At 41.3% G+C, this 19,335-nt stretch overlaps 1 protein-coding gene across 1 annotated transcript in view; it reads left to right on the top strand.

Moving 5' to 3' along the window:
* Positions 1-6,210: 6,210 nt before the first annotated feature.
* hcrtr2 (hypocretin (orexin) receptor 2) overlaps positions 6,211-19,335 on the top strand; it is a 20,107-nt gene continuing 6,982 nt past the window's right edge. Inside the window, exon 1 of the mRNA XM_008297603.1 lies at positions 6,211-6,421. Within this exon, the coding sequence (XP_008295825.1) occupies positions 6,211-6,421 (211 nt within the window). The remainder of the gene's footprint in view (positions 6,422-19,335) is intronic.

The raw sequence follows: 19,335 nt of genomic DNA, 5'->3' as shown, positions 1-19,335 counted from the left end.
CTTTTTTCATATAAATTTAGAATGAGACAGTAGTGTAATTTCCTGTCATTCCCCTCAGATATTTATTGGTTTTTCCACTGCAGGCTTTTTAGATGTCAGTGATGATGAAGAAATAATAATAGATATCAAAAAGGATGCTAAACGTGTACGAAAATCACTGATTACATGTCTCTGTTTCAATTAAAGAGGAGGCTGTGGTGGATTACTTAATTGATCATTGAGAGTTTTGACACAGCTTACAATTTAGAGCCTGAAGGCATCATTCTAACTGAAAACAGGAATAAAGTGCTGCTTACCAGTGATTACCTTGGGTATCATGTCATTAGCGGGGTGAAGTCCCAGGGACAGGCTGCTTGACTTACAAATAGTTCTCACCACAGCTGTGATACTTATAGTGGAGCTGTCAGTGAATAGGTAGCACACAGCAAATGTTTAATGAGTAGATCTTAGGTCATTATGCCCGTGAGCTTCAATCACAAATATTTATTATGATGAGCAGCGGCAAGCATGAAATCTCCTGAAAGCACAGCAGGAAATTAATTAGCTGGCCTTTAAGAAGGTTAAAGACATTGTACAGGAGATAAATCTGGGTTCATTACTGGCAAGCTTCTTAAAGCAGAGAAAGCAACGTTTCGCAACAAGGTTTTCTTTGAACGTCCTTATCGCCTTCTGGCCAGTTTCATATGAATGATGAACAATCGTAAAGACTGAAGAATTTGTTATGAGTAAAAAATTAAGAATGACAGAAAATAGATTCACTGTCAGTTCTAAAATTTTTGAAAACAGCTCAGTCCTGTCAGATGTCCAGATGAAGATGAAAACCAAGATGAAACGATCAATATGAACAACAGATTGGATTTGGCCATCTTATATTGGAAACAAAGAAAAGAAAAGACTTTGACAGCAACACACTCATTTCATATGACACAAAAATAAAGAAGTTCAATCATGATTTCACAGCTGCAGCTTATTGCAAATGTTCTTTATATGTTGAGTTACACAACCATTTTCAAACATTTTGTCTTTAGTGTTGATGTGAGCTCTCTGATGGGAAGCTTACCCACATTATATCTGACATGTCTGTTTTGCCTGAGGCTGGTTTCCCAAAATAATGAGTTACCCTTTGCTGTGAGTATAAATTGGACTAAAGGAACAAATATCTGCAGGATCACAACCGTAGTTTGTTTCTACTTCGCTGACTGCTACTGATAATAGCTAAAATAAATACCTATAATTTGGTAGGCTTTGAAAGTGGTGGGAAGTCCAGGAGCAAAGGCCTCCTTCTAATGCAGTGACGCCCACTCAGTGTGACATCAGTCCTGGACAGTTGCAAGAGCTACGTAAAAATATTACAGAGCAATTTAAAAAAAGGATTTGATTAAAATACACTGTATGTATTGGGATACATATATTTGCAAAAAGAAATAAAAGTAAGCAGGCAAATAGGTTTGCAAATTGGTGTGAGGATGTCATTTTGATTCACCCACATAAGCAGCTACAACAAGCTGACTGCATCGCACATGACTCTCACCGAAATGACTCAGCAGAGGCACTTAAAGTTCAACATTTTAAGAAATCCACTTATTTGCTTTCCAGTTAAAAATTAGATGAGAAAATTCATGCAACTGTCACGCCACTTCCACCAAGCATTTAGCTTTGCATGGATAAACACATTGTAATGTTAGATGTTCAAGAAGTTTGACATTTTGTATGTATAAGTATGATGCTATAACCAACAGCCAGCCTGCCAGCACAATTAGATATATACTTTTCATCCATCCATTAGCTATACACTGCTTATTCCTCACTAGGGTAGAGGGGGGCTGGAGCCTATCCCAGCCGACTTAGGGTGAAGGCAGGGGACACCCTGGACAGGTCGCCAGTCTATCACAGGGCTACACTTAGAGACAGACAACCAAGCACACTCACATTCACACCTACGGACAATTTAGAATCACCAATTAACCTCAACATGTTTTTGGACTGTGGGAGGAAGCCGGAGAACCCGGAGAGAACCCACGCTGCACAGGGAGAACATGCAAACTCCACGCAGAAAGATCCCAGGCCAGGATATGAACCGGGGATCTTCTATCTGTGAGGCGAGCCATCATGCAGCCCACATTGTGCAGACATCATAGAAGAATCAAGCATCTTCTTTACAATACAATAAAAAAGCAAAACAAAACGTTTCTTTTCTGAAGGACGAAGCAGCACAGCAAAGGAATGAAAGTCAGAAATGAGGCAAACCTCAGCATGATGAAAAAATACCTCCTGTTTCCTAATAATGGAACTACAGTTAGAAAAATCAATACCCAAATACAGTTTGCAAGGACAACCGGACAGCGATGATGGCAAGGACAAGAATATATTGTATCTACAATTTTTTAAAACAGGACAAAACATATCCAGGGTTGGTGAACAAACGTCAGTCTTCCAACTTACCACAGAAATGTGACAGCAAGTTTTCTTTTATTGTAACTTTAAATCTCAGTATCACTGATGTAGAACATACAGTACTACAAAACAGTCCTTGACACATGGCTTTTGTTTCCTCTCCATTTCTAGGTACATGTGTCTGTATCTTTACATTTGAACATCTCAACACAACCTAAGCGGAGTACATCTTTGTAGAAAAATGTCTTTCTTTGTTTGCAGTTTTGCTGTCTGATGTTCCAGTGTGCAGACTTACTCCCATCTCAGAGTAAATGAAGTTTGTGTTGGTGTATGTGCTTTCTTCCCATTTACAGTCAGTGAAGTACACATATGCTTGGTCTTTGCTCATTACATTTTGGGATGGTTCTACAGGTAAAAATAACACAGGGTCCATTGCAATTACACTTGTTTTCTAATCTCCTCTGTTATACTTTGCCATAATCCTTGACAGTCCCAGAATAGATGTAAAGGATCTCCTGGTATTCCGCACCTGGAAAACATTTTATTATTATTTTTTTTTTATCATCCATTCAGATTGCTTTTATAGATGATTGTTAATATATTAGTGACAACTCATACATTTATCCATCCATCTATTTTTCCACTTATCTGGTTGAGTTGCACCAAACGTCCCTCTGTCCACCAACCAAGTATCTACAAAATTACATTCCAACGTGTCAAAACTGCCTTCTCAGCTACGTTTTGAGGAAAACATATTTTGTGCTGGTTTATGTTTCTTTGTAATCTATAACAATTGTATTTCTTTACTGTCCCTCCTTTTCAGCCAATCAATCATATATTAGATGGAGAGGGACTTGTCACCCTGGCAACCCAGAAAATGGAGGAGAACTGGAGGAGCAGGGACCGGACTCCTCGCCTCTCTAAGGCTAATCCTGGTTCTTCTACAAAGGAATCTATTTATCTGCATGTATCAGCAATCTCATCTTTCAGTCACTACCTAGAGCTCACAACAATAGGTTAGGGTTGGAGCATATATTGACTAATAAATCGAGAGTTTCACCTTCTGGCAAGCTTCCTCTTCACCATGACGGCTCAGTACGACGACTGCATTACTGCTGACACTGCACCAATCTATTTGTGCTTCTCACGCTCCATTTCCTGTCACTCGTGAATAAGATCCGGAGATAATTAACCTTCTTTGCTTGGGGCAGTAAGAGGGAGTAGTCCAACAGTTCCTGGAAGAGAACATGGCCTCAGACTTGAAGGTTCTGATCAATTCCAGACCTGTGATCCACCTCACGCTGGCTGCACCTTGAAACTGTGTCCATGAATATCATGAATGATCGGAAACCGGAGGGAGTTCAACACCCAATGAAGATGCGTCTGACTTTGTGCCAAGAATACAAACACACAGTTCTCACTTTGGTTCTACAAGGACAGGATGAATCGACAATCTTAGTGCTCTAGTGGGCGGCTGTGGTTCAGGTGGCAGAACGGTTGTCCACTAATCGCAAGCCAAATGTCATGACCCCCCAGCTTCAGCCCCAGCCCTTGCCTGTCTCCCTCTTTTTCTACCTCTCTTCTCCCTCCTCTCTCTGTCTCTCTCTCTCTCTTCCCCCATGCATCTCAGCACTTAATCAAGGACAATCACCCACAGCTGCCTCTCCAGACTCACCTGTACACAATCACCACAGCTCCCATAAAAGACTCTGTTCTTTCCACCACAAGCTGTCAGACCATAGACATTCCTCCTGCATGTTTTTGCCAGTTCCTGCTCTGTCCCCAGCCTGGATTCCCTGAGCCTGTCTGCCCCCTCTGTTTGTGTCTTTCTGTGAGTATCCCTGTTTGTTTGAGTAGCTTTGTTTTGTATCTTAGAATCTGTTAGGTTTTTTTTTCCTCCTCTGTTCTTTGTTTAGAGTTTTTAGGTTTTTCTAGTTTTGCCCCCTTTGTAATTCGGTTTGGTTTTCCTGTTCTGTTTTTTCCCCCTCAGTTTAGTTTCCACATCTCAGTTTTTATTCTTGTTTAATAAATCTTTGTGTAAACCTCGCCTGCCTGATCTGTGTCTGCACCTGGGTTCCCTGATCCCCCATCGTGACACCAAAGTGTTCTTGGGCAAGTCACCGAACCCCGAAGTTGCTCCTGATGGCCGGCAAGCACCATGGATGAATGGGAAACATGTAAAGTGCTTTGAGCACAACTTAGGTAGAAAAGCACTGTATAAGTGCAGACCATTTGCAGAGTCCTGGAATCCCCTCCACAGGGTTCCCTGGTGGACACAGTTGAAGGTCTATCCTCAAACACAAAGTATTGTCTCTCATAATAATGTCTAGAAGGTGGTGCCTTATTTGTAGAACAAGTCACTTGTGGGTTATGTGAACTGATTTTGAAGTCGAGTGAAAGATTTTATTTCACTCCTTCAACAGAAGTGGCTCCTGTTGTAACCTTGTCCACTCCTTCCTTACAGCTAGTCATTTTGGTTCAAATCAATTCAAAGAACATGTTGAGAATATGATTAGTAGCTCATCTGATGTGGCCTGAACAGTCGGAAAACCGTTGCTCTGATAACACAATGTGTACAGTGCTGCAACAAAATGACACAATGCATTATTAAGCATCAGCTTGTTCTTTTCAGATTCGTGATTGAATCCATTTCGACCCCAACTCTCAGCAACCTTGGGTGCAGTTTTGTCTTGTTTGTCTGGCTGCAGGCTTCCAGCGGTTTCATCATCTTGGGCTACTTTCCTCACTGAAACCACACTGTTTTTACAAATTATGTAGTTTGTTTCTAACTGTTGTTTCAACAAACCCAGTTAGACACAGTAAAGTCAAACAAGATGCAGGGATGGAACAGGATGGTGTGTATATTTCTTTGCAATACAGAGCTATTTCAACTCTTGACACTGAATGCGTAATTATGACTCTTCAAGACAAAAAAGAAAAAACATAGGAGATACAATGTGCATTCTAATTATTCAAGGCAGTGTTTCCATCATAAGTACACAAACCACTCTATTATCTTCACACAATCAAATGCACATTTTCAGGCAACCTGAGGTAATGCTCTCTAATAAATTGCACGATTATGTATACAGCTCATGTGATTTGATGCAGGTTAACTGGTAGATGAAATGGTCTAGAGTCATCCTTGGAATATTTATGCATGCATCCCTCCTTCAGAGGCTTGTAATAGAGTTCTGCACTGAATTTAAAGCAGATGTAGCTGCTGCAGTTCGATATTGTGGCAGCCGAGTCCATTCATGTACAACATTGTGTCCATCTCACTTGCAAGAAGTGTTCAAATGGTTCTGAATCCTACATCCACATGAACAATTTCCACATGGATATGATCGTTTTTACTTCTCTGTAAAGCACCTCGTGTTGCATTTTTGTTTGTATGAAAAGTGCCATATCAATAAAATTTGATTAAATGATAAAAATAAAGCAATGGGATGTTGTGCCACAAATCAAGCATCACAATCAGCTGGCATTTAGGTAAAAATGATGCACGTTAATAAGCGTCTGTGTTCCATTCAAGCTTTTTCTTTTTTTTTTCTCTCATTCCATTTCCCCTCCTGTTTTTCTGTGAATGAGAGGTTGGCTGCTGCAGCTCCTCACTCGCTACACTCAGCTGTGTTGATGACCCTGCGTGCAGACGGAATCCAGCGTCACACTGACGAGGTCTGTGAAGCGTCTTATCACCGCACCACAGTGCCACGTCCTTGTTGGCAGTGAACTCACCGACCTGCGGTCAGTACGATCAACAACAGCAGCTTTAACAGACACTTAAAAAAACAAACTACAAAAAACACCTGAAGGATGTCCGGGATCACTGGGAATTTGGATTGCGAGGAATGTTTCTCTTCTGCACATGTGGCCAACAGCACAGATGTGCGCTCAGCCGTGGACGAGGATGATGAACTTCTGAGATACATCTGGAGAGAATACTTGCACCCCAAGCAGTATGAATGGGTTCTAATCGTGGCTTACATCATTGTGTTCTTCGTCTCACTCATTGGAAACTCGCTTGGTAAGTTGCGTCTCGAGTATTGCTTTCTCCATTCGTGCGTAACGACTCATGCGAAAACATTAAAGTAGAGTTAGAACAACTTTATTGGGGGGGAAGTGGACATACTGCTGCAAGAAAAAGAAAATTTGAAGCCACGGTGGTGGAAATCTAGAGAAGGGATGTTGTTTGATGCTCAGTTATCGCAGCGTGCATCTGCTGACAGAGATGGATCAAGGAGGATAAGTCGCAGCGCGCCAAGTGCGGCTCAAAACGATTAGAATTGGACACCCGCAGATGTGTTTGAAGATACATATTGTACAAATAACATCACTTATTTCGTGCTGTGAGCGTACACGCGTGTGCACGGACACCTTGCTGCTGCTACAAGAAATGGAAAAAGCTGTTTGCAGACACTTTGTAAAGACTGACACCGTAAATCACAGTTTTTGTTCAGTCATATCCGTTAATTATATCTCCACTCTGTTCTCCATCATCCATTTCCGAGCTGCTTCGTTGCTGCTTTTAGTTCTCTGGTGCATGTGAGGATGCCACCGACTCATACTGGTGTAAGAAAAATGTCATGAGCTGTAGCAATTCAACCTCAGGTGGGGTGAAAGTAACCATGGAGCTGCTTCTCTGATTTTTTTTTTGTTGTAAGCTTTCCTCCTATCCAAACCCTCTTAGCACCAGTGTGGAAGTCTTCTGGTGGTTCCATGATAAAGCTATTTTATCACAGTTACTAAAACAAACTGCTCATTAACCATAAGCCCTCCGATCCATTTCAGCTTTGACCATGCAAGGTTATTTGTACAAGTCATCTTATTTCAGCTTTGCACTATAATATGCTGTTCAGCTGGTGAGCCTTACTTAGATATTGAAGGGTTTTGTATCAACTCAGCTGGTAATAGGTGGCAGATTTGGCACTTAAAGCCCGGATTACGCCAGTAACACTTGGAAACAAGTAGCCCATACCTAATCTAATACTCGCCTAACATCTGAAGGTTGACTGAAATTGCTCAAACCATGCAGACGTGCAGCAGGACAACTCCTCTCTCTGTTGCACAGTGGAATTTGTATTGTTTGTCCAACAGGTTGAGAGAATATTTGGAAAATCCTACCATGTTTCACCAAAATAGCACTTTATTCAGCAATTTCCCAGAGGTTTCCACCAAAGGGATCCATAAAGTTCTATTCTATTCTATTCTATTCATCAGTTTTGGAGTCATAACTGACAGGTTCTTATTGTAATGGTTTCCTTTTGATGTGAAACTGTGGTGGAAAATTTTTAAACAGCAAAATACAAGGATTTTAAACTCGTGCTTTTGCCTCTCAGACATTGTTTTTCAATGATGCTTGCTGCAGCTTTATCTGCTGTTAACAGCAGCACATCCGCTAAAAGGAGATCACACTAGAAGCAATTTCTAACTGCACACAGAGATATCAATACACTTTGAAGACACTCTACATAAATGATGGTTAATAAGCCTTTCAAAGGTTGTGAGCTAAACAGTAAGGTGTAAAGACAGCAGCTGGGCCACTTTACACTGTAAGAACTAAACACCAGAAAGAGTAGCAAAAAATACAAAAAAAACCCACTGATTATTCCATCAACACAAGGTGTTCTGTAACTGTCCATTGTTATTTTAAGGGTGTAGCAAGTAATTTTCCAGTGGAATTTGTAGCAAAGAACTGAAAGTATGTATTTAACTAATGACACACTCGATGTTTAGGGTCCCACAGTGGCTGCTCTACATCACACAATGAAGAGTCTTAACTTAAAACGTCCATTTGACTTCGGAACTGGGCTGCAAGGTGGCACTGTTGCCTCGCAGCAAGAAGGTTGCCGGTTCGCGTCCCGGTGGGGGCACCGGAATCTTTCTGCGTGGAGTTTGCATGTTCTCCCCGTGCAGCGTGGGTTCTCTCCGGGTTCTCCGGCTTCCTCCCACAGTCCAAAAACATGCTGAGGTTAATTGGTGATTCTAAATTGTCCGTAGGTGTGAATGTGAGTGTGCTTGGTTGTCTGTCTCTAAGTGTAGCCCTGCGATAGACTGGTGACCTGTCCAGGGTGTCCCCTGAGTCGGCTGGGATAGGCTCCAGCCCCCCCGCGACCCTAGTGAGGATTAAGTGGTGTATAGAAAATGGATGGATGGATGGACTTCGGAACTTTTAATATGTCTTGATAGTTTCTTCCTTTAAAGCTGCTGTAGCTGTAATTTCGATGTTACCATCAAACAAATGTGTTTATGTGAACAGAGTTTTAGTGGCAAACCCAGTAAATTATGACCTTTTCTGTATCTTCGCTCAGTTCTAACAATAGTTGTATGTCTTTCAGCTCACTGTTTCGGTATCCTGAACCACAAATTGATTGCTTTTACTGACTCTTATTTCTCTCGTTAGCCGCAGCAGACATCTGTTTTCAGGGAATAACTCTACTGTACACAACCTGCAAACACAATTCAGATAAAGTTATTGACTACCTGCTGAACATTGAGCGCTTAGCAGCTAAGCAGCCAAGCAGCCAGATATTTCCCTTAGGTGTTGGTACAGGAGGAACACAGCTAATGAGACAGCAAGTGGTGCAGTTAAGTTTGATGGGAAATACATTGACTAATAAGTACTTGTGCCTTTGTATGTTCTGGACACAAAAGTGCAAGCGACTGTTTGCAAGGTTTGCACAGTCTTTTTTTTATTTATTTTTTTGATCAGTTTTCACAGCTTGTTTCCGAAGATAAAAAAAAAAAAATAGTTCTTGCTGGTTTATTTATAACAAGCCAGTAAGCTCTATGTTAAGATTCTATTAATTTAGCACTTTGTAGCCAGACAAATGTCAAGGAGGGCCTACACCTGCCTTCCCTCCCCGCTTATTTGACTGAGAACCACAAGAGTGGTAGCCACCACTTGTATCTGCTGGGCCAAATCAGGTGCGCCCCTTGCCAATAGTGTGATAGCTTCATAACATTATATATATCATTATCTGTCACCATCCAGAGGGTGTAATATCAACTATCAGCCAGCAGCAGATGCATGCCTCTGGGTCTTCTTTGGCTTTAGAGATAAAATGTATTCATTTAATTATAAACACAATTACAGGAAATCAAACAGATCTTTGAAGCAGGCGTACATCCAGTACGTGTTGCCGCAGCAGCCACCCACAGGCCACAGATCTCTGAGGGGAAATGCACATCATTAAAAAAAAAAAGTACAGGTCTTTTATTTTGAAAAACTACTATAACATTCAGTCATAGACACAACGATACATCTGACAGGGACAGACATGTTTCCTTCAGCATATCAGACACAGATGCGTGTGATACAGTACGTCTGGCTTGAATGTGTTTTAAACACGAGCAGAAAACTTACACATGTGAGCTACTGAAGGTCAGAGGTTTATAGTCAAATTAAATAATTAAAATGAATTGGTTTGTGATGTGAAAAGGTGTCACATGCGTGTTTAAAGAGGTTACTTTCCCCAACAAAAGTCACAAAAAAGGACAAAAGATTAAATCATAACTTTATGTGTGCTGTCTTAACAGAGATAAATGTGTAATGTAAAATGTTTAGTTTGAATTGTCACCTGATACTGGAATTTGCTGTTTTCCTTGACTTAAATAAAAACATTTCAATAATATATGCAGACAAATTCTGAAAAATGCAGTAATTTAGTACCCAAACCCCAATTTAATGTGACCCCCAATGGTCAAACAGCATTAATGCTCATGTCCACAGCACAACTAGAAATCAAAACACTGTTAAAAGCAGAAATTATCTTCTAGGTTGTGATGAGTTCATAACCTGGAACATTGGCCTCAGTTCAGTCGTGTTTCTGTGTGTGTGGTCCAACCTATGAAATCTGTGTTGCTGAGCAAGAATTTAATCTTGTGTTGAATTCAAACAGTATTTTTAAATAACAACCAACTGGCCCACCCACACAGCACGCTTATGTATGATAGTAACCTCGCCGGATATATATTTAGTTCATTAAAAAAGAAAAGAAAAGAAACAGATAAAAACAAATGTCCTTGTGGAAAAAAGAGCATTTTATATCATTTTTTTTCTTTATAGAAAGCAGTATGGCAAAGTATTGAACATCGTTTCATTCAAGAACTGGTACAAGTGATATTGAAAACTGAACTGTGAACAATAATATTATTTCCACAGCTAATGAAAATAGCAGAAATGTGGGAGTCTACATATAATGCAAAAAATGCACCAAAAAAAAATAAAAAACCTTGAATAAAACAAGGCTTTATGAAGGTGAACTGTATCTCACAAATACACCATCTTTATTGCGATTTAATTAAGAGACTGACCCCTGCTTGCAATTGAGACAGTATACAGTGATTTGATTTAAATACAGCCACAATTAATATAATAGATCTTGGGGACAAATAATGTTTAAGTAGTACATATTTATTTTTTCATAATTTTAAGCCTTAATACAATTTAAACAGGAAACTTCTATAACAATGAAAAGTACCAGGGTACTGTATTGTAGCATGTACGATGAGCATCCCCCCAAAAATACATCACCCCCTGACGCTGATACAATCATCCTACCAAAGTGTATAGATAATCCATCACACATATGATATCCAGTCTGATCTGAGAACAATTGTAGACCTTTAAATTGCATGAGGCTTGCCGAGTGCAATGAAATGGTCTCAAACAACTGTTGATTTAGTACGATGCTTTTTTTGTTGTTAAATATTACAGCTATATTATACCTGCTGTATAATAGTCAGAGTCAGTAAAACACAGCCAACAACGTACCACACTTTCAAGGGCGGAGCAGCCTATCCGGAGAGTCAGTACAGTCTTAGCTTCATGGATTCACCAGCAAATTTCACATAAAACTGAACTGTACGCAACACATACACAAATTGACCTCGTGGTAACTCGTGCCATAGATCCAAACGAATGTGCCACGCCCCTCGCCGTGGAGCCCAAAGGTGACCATGTGTCCTTGCTCTCACTCACACATCCGCCTACGCCCAGCCCACGCGCACACTCCAGTTCGACGTTCTGCAATATGCGTTCGGTCAACAGTAGCCAGCTGCCAGAAATTGAGGAAAGACAGTCTTGTGATAGTAAAGTCTTCACTATAAATGTGTTTAGCGAGTGTTGTAGGTAGTTTCTAAAGCTTACTTACACACTGCCAATGACGAATATGTCTGACAGAGCAGCAGAAACTTGGCACGGTTGTTTTAAAGTTCAAATCACTCCATAACTTGTCAACAAAGCAATTTTAGCAAAATCCACCGGTCACATATCTAAGTTATAGGCTCTTCTGTATACTTAGAGTTTCAGGCCTTGAAAGTTAACCATTCCCAAGTTATTTGGTAACAAACAAATAGACAGACAGACACATGATGATAGGGTTGGAGTGACCCTATCATACATGCACACTACAGCTCGGGGATTTCCCCCACCTTCTCCAGGAGCTGCGTCTGGATGACGGCCGCTTCCAGTGCTGTTTTCGGCTGATCCGGACCCAGTTTGACTACCTGTTGGAGAGGATCGGTATTGCGTTACATGATACGCGTGTAACACACGTTTAGCGCGGCTAGAATCGCGTCATTCGCACGAATAACTCGCTCAATTCGCAATGATCGTGCCGTGCTAAACTCGCGAGTCGCACCGCAGGACGTTTACTCGCGTCTAATCGCATCTTCACATTGACTTTACATAAATCATTTGTGCGAATGGTTTTGCTCGCTTCTGGTGTAAACACAGGGTTCAGTCGGCATTTTGGTAAGAGGGCACAAGCCGGGAGTATGAGGGTGCAGCGCCCCTGTAACATTGTTTAGACAAACCTCTGCTGTTATCATGTTTATTTCTGCTGTACAGTTGGGTGTTTTAACATGGAGGTCTATGGAGACTGGCTTGCTTTTTGAGCAAGCCTCCAGTGGCCCTTTAGGAAACTGCTGTTTTGTCATTTCTGCGCTAGTTTCATTCAGCCTTGGAGGTTGCTGCCTGTTTGGGTGACATTTGTTTGCCTAATCCATCTGGTTCTGTCCGACTTGCCGGATGGTTGTTAGATGGTGAATAGTGTTTTTCTTAACCACCTACTCATTTACTTTGTCTCAGCTCTATTGAGCTTTGAGTAGGTGGTACATAACAGTGTCTGTGTCTTGTTAGCCCAGGATTATGTAGGGGCAGGTGTATGGATAAACACATGGGCAATAAGATAAGATGTTAAAAGATAATTCTTTATTGATCCCCATAAGGGAACTAGAACCTCAACAGAAAGTTGTTGTTGTTGCATCAGTTTTTTTGATTGATTGATATATTTGTGCATAAACTCCTTTGTAAGTTCTCAGTAATTATTAATAGCTTAATCGCTTTTTACTCACTAGTTCACGTTGCAGAAGATTTAAGTTTCAGGAAATTTCCTCATTGTGCAAATAATGACCAAATAATCTTGTTAGCACAGTGTGTTTTTTTTTCATTCTCAACATTTAGCCTTATATATTCCTATTGCTAAAGCAAAGATATACATCCATTTACAGATGATTGACAGTATAGTTAAATCCATTTTTTTTGGACTCCTCAATTATTTCCTTCAGGTTGTTGTCTTTTGTGTTGCCACAGTGGCTTCATGTTGACACTATTGATTACATTTGATTTAAACTGAAACTGTTGAATTCTGGCAGCTGACTATGCTCCTGGTGATTTGGTAAATCATTGCCTTGAAATTTGTTAGTTACTTAAAATTAAGAAGGTGTTTACACACAAAATTAGTAATGAATGGTGCAAATAGTTCCTCATTAAAATCTGCTGCATAATGAAAATCCTTTGAACCCGTTCAGGGAGTCATTTGATTTAATGTGACCATCAAAACACTAATGGGGCGTTTAATGCAGCTGCAATTTAGTGTGCAGAATGATTTTTTAAATAAGAAATTATCACTAAATTTACCTAAATCAACCTATTTAATTGTCAGCCTGGTGCGCTAAGAGTTATACTATTAGTCTCACAAACCTGATGTACATCTTTGTGAGGTGCGACAGCTGGAGCCAGTGAGAGAGAGAGTGATGGTAGAAGGATTTTATGCTGCATAAATTTAAGTGTTTTTCATAACAACAAGAATAGGAAGGATTAGTATTAGGGTTGTGGACATACAGTGTAGTATCGGAATAATTCTGAAGACACATAATTTGTCAAAACATGGAACCATTGTTCAAGGACCTTATGTCAGAAATTTGTATGGGCATTTTTAGTTATGTTTGTGGAGCTTCTTTGCACAACAGCTTGCAGTGAGAAACATTGTAAATTGAAATTTAATCACACACGAGCATGAAAATATTGGATCCTACGCATTGCATTCACTCTTGCAGACACATTGCTACGACTGCGTTCGTATTACTTAATAGAATATTATTATGTCCTTCGATTGTCCTGTGCTATTTCCTCACCGGCATCCCAACCGGCACAGCACCACGTCATCAGTTTTGTGTACAGTCGACTTTGTGAATGGAGTGAGCTGCTACCTTTAGTGTCGTTTTGGTTGTTGTTTTTGGTAGAGCTCACTCTTATTTAAAGTTAATCATTCCCTTTGTTTTAATCCCACATTTATTATAAATAAATCATCATTTGTCCTGGTAAAGCTGCTGTGGTGTGGCTGCTTGGGACCGGAGAGGGATGGCGCATTCGTGTTGCGTTCAGGTGCCCCTAGACTGGGCGTAACACACATGTAATGAAAATCTTTACATCAGGCATTGTCCGTTCAGAATGATTTTATTTGACACAATCAGCCTGAAATGTTTTGTGAGTTTTTCGTGCATGCAAGGTTTTTGTTGTGGGTTTTCTCTTAACCCTGTTTGTCCTAGAAGTGAAAATAAATGATTTTGAGATTATGTTTTTCGCAGTGGTTTGGCAAACAGGATTTAACATTGAAAGGACCTGATTGAAGAGGTTAATGATGGGCAGGACCAAGACTGCTGTTATTTGGAAGGTAGAGGGCAAAAGCCAGCACATTTGCTTTTATTTCTGGGCCTTCACCTATTTTATATACAAGTTTTCGTCAGCAGAAAGAGCAGACAATGGCAATGTTGTTATAAAGTGCCACTCAGATACTCACCACTTTCCTGCTGATTAGTTTGTCTGGGAGAGCTGCAGCTTGATTAAAGGGGGAACACAAAACTCCCACCAAGAAGTTTTTGTGCACCCAGATGACTCCTGAAGATCCTTGACAGCGTGCCATTAAGTTGCTTCCACAGAAGTCATAAATGGGATGTGCAAAGGGAGTAGCTGCTGTGAACTCAATTGCACAACACCTGAGGAATTTTTACAAACTGCCATGGGCCAAACTGAAGAGGCAGAGCGTAAACTGATTCTTTCTAATGAGTTGTGTAACAGCAATTAATTAAACACTAAATTTTGCTAGAAAGATACGCAATAAAAATGATCTACAGTGTTATAATCCTGACTGCAGACAACCAGAATATCCTTTTAAGTCCTCTGGATGTTGATCAGGCTTTATGTCTTTAGGCTTTGCGCTCGGTTAACACTAAAAACAACTCCAAAAACTAAAAATAAGTACTGCCGCAAGTTCAAGTTCTTACACTGTTCTGACTTGCTGATGGTCATCTGATTTCTCTGCTCATTCATTACTTGTTTGTTTATCATGTGAGTGGTTCTGTCCAGTCATAACCAGACAGGTGTACTCTAGAGCTCATCCATCATAACCTGACACTCCTCACCTGCTATTTTCCAAAAAGAATTCTAATTGTTTATTCTTTGGGTCTTCCTTCTAGAGCAGGTCCAACAAATAGCAGCCACGAATGCCTTTATGCAAGTGTCTGACTGCAATGCAGAAGTTATCCTTTCTATATTGCCAGTGCACATTACTGAACATGTTGCAGTACACTGATAGCTGGTCATACTTGAGGGCTAATGGGCTACATTTAAATTGATCATGATGAGTAGCAGGTACGTAGAGCTAAATAGTTAGACCTGTGAGCACCTGTTGATAATAAAACTGTTGCTTCAAGAATGTCTTTTAAAGCATATCATGTGTCTATACTTTACATATGTTGGTCCTATCACGGTCCTTATAGCACCAAGACTGCCAACAGTCCAACAACACCCACAACTGCTGTGGGCGTCACTTTTACCCCCCACTGCAACAGTGTCAGAGATCGTAAAGATGTCATTTGATTAAGCAGTTGTTCTTCATTTTCATCTATTTAAAAAAAATAACAATAATAATAACCATGGCAAAATGACTATGTAATATTCAGTTTAAAAAAAATAAAAAATTAACCGCAGCTTTAGGCTATTTAATTACCGATCGAAATAGTCCATCCATCCATCCATCCATCTATACACCGCTTAATCCTCACTAGGGTCGCTGGGGGCTGGAGTCTATCCCAGCTGACTTAGGGTGAAGGCAGGGGACACCCTGGACAGGTCACCAGTCTATCACAGGGCTACACTTAGAGACAGACAACCAAGCACACTCACATTCACACCTACGGACAATCTAGAATCACCAATTAAATTCAACATGTTTTTGGACTGTGTGGTGAGGAAGCCGGAGAACCTGGAGAGAACCCACGCTGCACGGGGAGAACATGCAAACTGCACACAGAAAGATTCAAGTGCCCCCACCGGGACACGACCCAGAGACCTTCTTGCTGCGAGGCAACAGTGCTAAGCAACTGCGTCACCTTGCAGCCCCCGAAACAGTCCAATATATTTTAAAATTCATAAATGATTTAAAGCAACAACAAACAAACAAACAAAAAAATAGCACGTTTAAAAAGTTTGATTAATGTAGAGGAAGAACTTCAAGTAAAAGTTAAGAGCAAGTTTTGAATAGTAACCTGTTATGTTGGTTGTGCTACAGAAAATACAGAAACTGAGTGCTTGCTATTTTTTGCATGACTTTAGGGGGTTTCATAAGACTACAAAATAGATAGCCAACAGTTTAAGAGACAGGTGTGTCAGATTCAGAGCACATCGACTAACATCCAATCCTAAAATCAAGAGTCTCTCAGCACTGCCAGATCCACCTTGCCAGATCCTGCAGTTTATGTCAGCTGTTGCTGGGCTCTTAGTCTCATCAGCCTCTCCTCCTCCTCCAGCTACTCCCTGGATTCAACCTGCTCGACGCAGGTTCCCACACTCTGGACTTTCTGCTCAGCCACAGTTTTATCCCTGTTCTGTGTTGTGGAAATTATACAAAAAGTCAATTCACAAAAAGGATGTGCCCATGAGAGCGATTGACTGTAATAACGGTGTGCATGTGGGACTCATGAATTCAAAAGACAAGAACCAAAGATCTGTCTCTCATACCCCTCCCAGCAGAGAAAAAAAGGTGGAGGATCAGTCTTTTTTTTCCCCCATTCGTGAGGCTCCCCAGGCCTCCACAGAATGATGTGTGTGGGCTTTCAAGAGACAACATAAGGCCTCCTGTGCAGTCCAAGGCCTCAGGGTGGCCTCAAGAGTGGATGATGGACAAACCTTAACATATGTCCATTCATCAGTATCTATACCCTGCTTAATCCTCACTTGGGTCATGGGGGGCTGGAGCCTATCCCAGCTGACTCAGGGTGAAGGCAGAGGACACCCTGGACAGGTCACCAGTCTATCACAGGGCTACACTTATAGACAGACAACCAAGCACACTCACATTCACACCTACGGACAATTTAGAATCACCAATCAACCTCAACATGTTTTTGGACCTTGTGGGAGGAAGCCGGAGAACCTGGAGAGGACCCACGCTGCACGGGGAGAACATGCAAACTCCACGCAGAAAGTTCCCGGGTGTCCTCACTGGGATGCGAACCGGAGACCTTCTAGCTGCGAGACGACGGTGTTCACAACCGAGTCACCTTGCAGCCCCTCCTTAACCTATAATGCATGAAATATGAAAAATAACAGTCCAGCCAATGTCAGCAGTAAAATATAATATACTCGTGAAATCTGGAAGTTCCGTTACACTCTGCATAGCCAGCCACCAACCTGATTCTTCAGCATTCATTCATCCACTCTGCCGTGCTCTCCGATATCCCATCCTTCCAGCCTGCAATAAATATTTATCTCACTTCACTCCCCTCGCCTCTCTATCTATTAATCGACTCTATCTAGCTCACTCTAGCTTGTGATATGGCTGTCTGCTTATCAAAACGTGTCTGAACAGTGAGTTCAGCTCGACAAGCAAGTGTGTCGCCAGCATTGAGCGCAGCGTTACTCAGCAGTTTCGCTGAGGTGATTAAAATGACCTCAAGGCAGTTCAGGGTGTAAATTAGAATTTTTATCCTACACCCCTGCATAATTCACTAGATGATTAATTAACTGATTTCATGGAAAATCCTGAACTGAGAAATGCAGAGGTTTTATTTTAATCGAGTTACAAGCATTTGACAATGGCAAGGAGGTGATATTGACCCTGTGGCAGTTCTAGCGTTACTTCATACAACAGTTCGAGGCCGAACGAGTGATCGAGTGTGAACTGTTGCTTGCATCAATGCCGACCCATTCATCTGCCACAGATTTCACGTATCACTCCTTCGTGTATGGACGAAACGGGCTCTAGGTTGACTGTTTCGTGACAGAACCTGTAGCATCTTGGTTCCTGCAGCAGCTATAAGGGAGACATTGAGGAAGAAAAGCAACTTCCTCACTTCTTTTCCACAGCGGAAGACACATGTACAATTTGAGTAACATACTGTAACCGCTGATGTCCTAAAGAAAAAAGAATGTTTGTTTATGATGTAGCAGCTTGTGATCAATGCTCATTAAGATATTATTATTACTTTTTTTTTTGGTTGCTGATTCTGCGATTGAACAATCGCATTGCAACAACTTACAAAGCGATCTGACTTGCACAGGAACATAGTTTAACTTGACTGTATCCTCTCTTTGATCTCCCGTGTTGTTCAGTCACAGTCTGGGCTTCTCATCCTTTTAATCTACTGCAGGTCTGCAGTATTAGATGAGCACTTTAAAGTGGTGATTCAACCCTGTGCATTGGGCTTCAAAGACTGAGTCTGACAGCTGTCAACGAGCATAAATGAATCCACAGAGCCCTGAATACACAGAGGAGCAAACTTAAGAGCCACAAAAATAGTCTGGACTATGTGGGTGTGAACAACGTTTTTTGATTGACATGTCCTACTCTCTCCTGAGTTTAAGGCAGGCAAACTTCCAACTTTATCATTCGTATTAGCTCGCTATGTTCAGTCAGGCAGCGTGGAGGTGAAATCAGACCAAACTTTTACCTTCATTCAGGTCAAAGAGGAGCCTCGAGCCAAACGAATCTGCTTCCTGTTGCTGACTGACCCACTTATGTTGCGTGGAGTTCAGCTTGATTGACACGCCGGGCGACGCGCCAACATTTTGATGTCACAGTGTGAAAACTATAAGCAAATTAAATAAAACTATTGATGGGTGGATTCCGCTTGTCATTGTTTATGTTATCAGTGACACATGCACCTGTGCTTTTCCTGCTGCGACAAGTCAAAATGTGGAAAAAGTCTCTCTGAAGGTGCCCTGTGGTATCTGGCGCCAAGGTGTTAGCGACAGATCCTTTAAATCCTCCAAGTTGTGAATTAGACGCGCCTGTGATCAGAATTTTTTTCTGGGCACATTCCCTTGTCGCTGCTGCATGGTCAGTCCTTCCTTTGCCCATGTGTCAGCATGTGCTCATCGCTGCCAAACTGGACTCTTCAATTACCCACCAATGTATCGCAGATCTTGACATGAGGCATTGTTGTGACACATCAGTACTATTCCCTCCCTTTGTGGGTGGCTATAATGTCTTGGCTAATTAGTATACAGTAGGGTAGAGGGCTGATTTCCCACAAGAGGTCTCTTCTCTGTCATTTCTACAGCAGCCATGCAGATCCATCCATCCATTATCTATACACCGCTTAATCCTCACTAGGGTTGCGGGGAGGCTGGAGCCTATCCCAGCCGACTTAGGG

The sequence above is a fragment of the Stegastes partitus genome, unplaced genomic scaffold (genome assembly GCF_000690725.1).
Source record: "Stegastes partitus isolate 25-593 unplaced genomic scaffold, Stegastes_partitus-1.0.2 Scaffold1229, whole genome shotgun sequence".
In the NCBI taxonomy this organism is placed as follows: domain Eukaryota; kingdom Metazoa; phylum Chordata; class Actinopteri; family Pomacentridae; genus Stegastes; species Stegastes partitus.
Note: the sequence above shows the minus strand (reverse complement) of the source record. Positions and strands in the feature narration are given on the sequence as shown.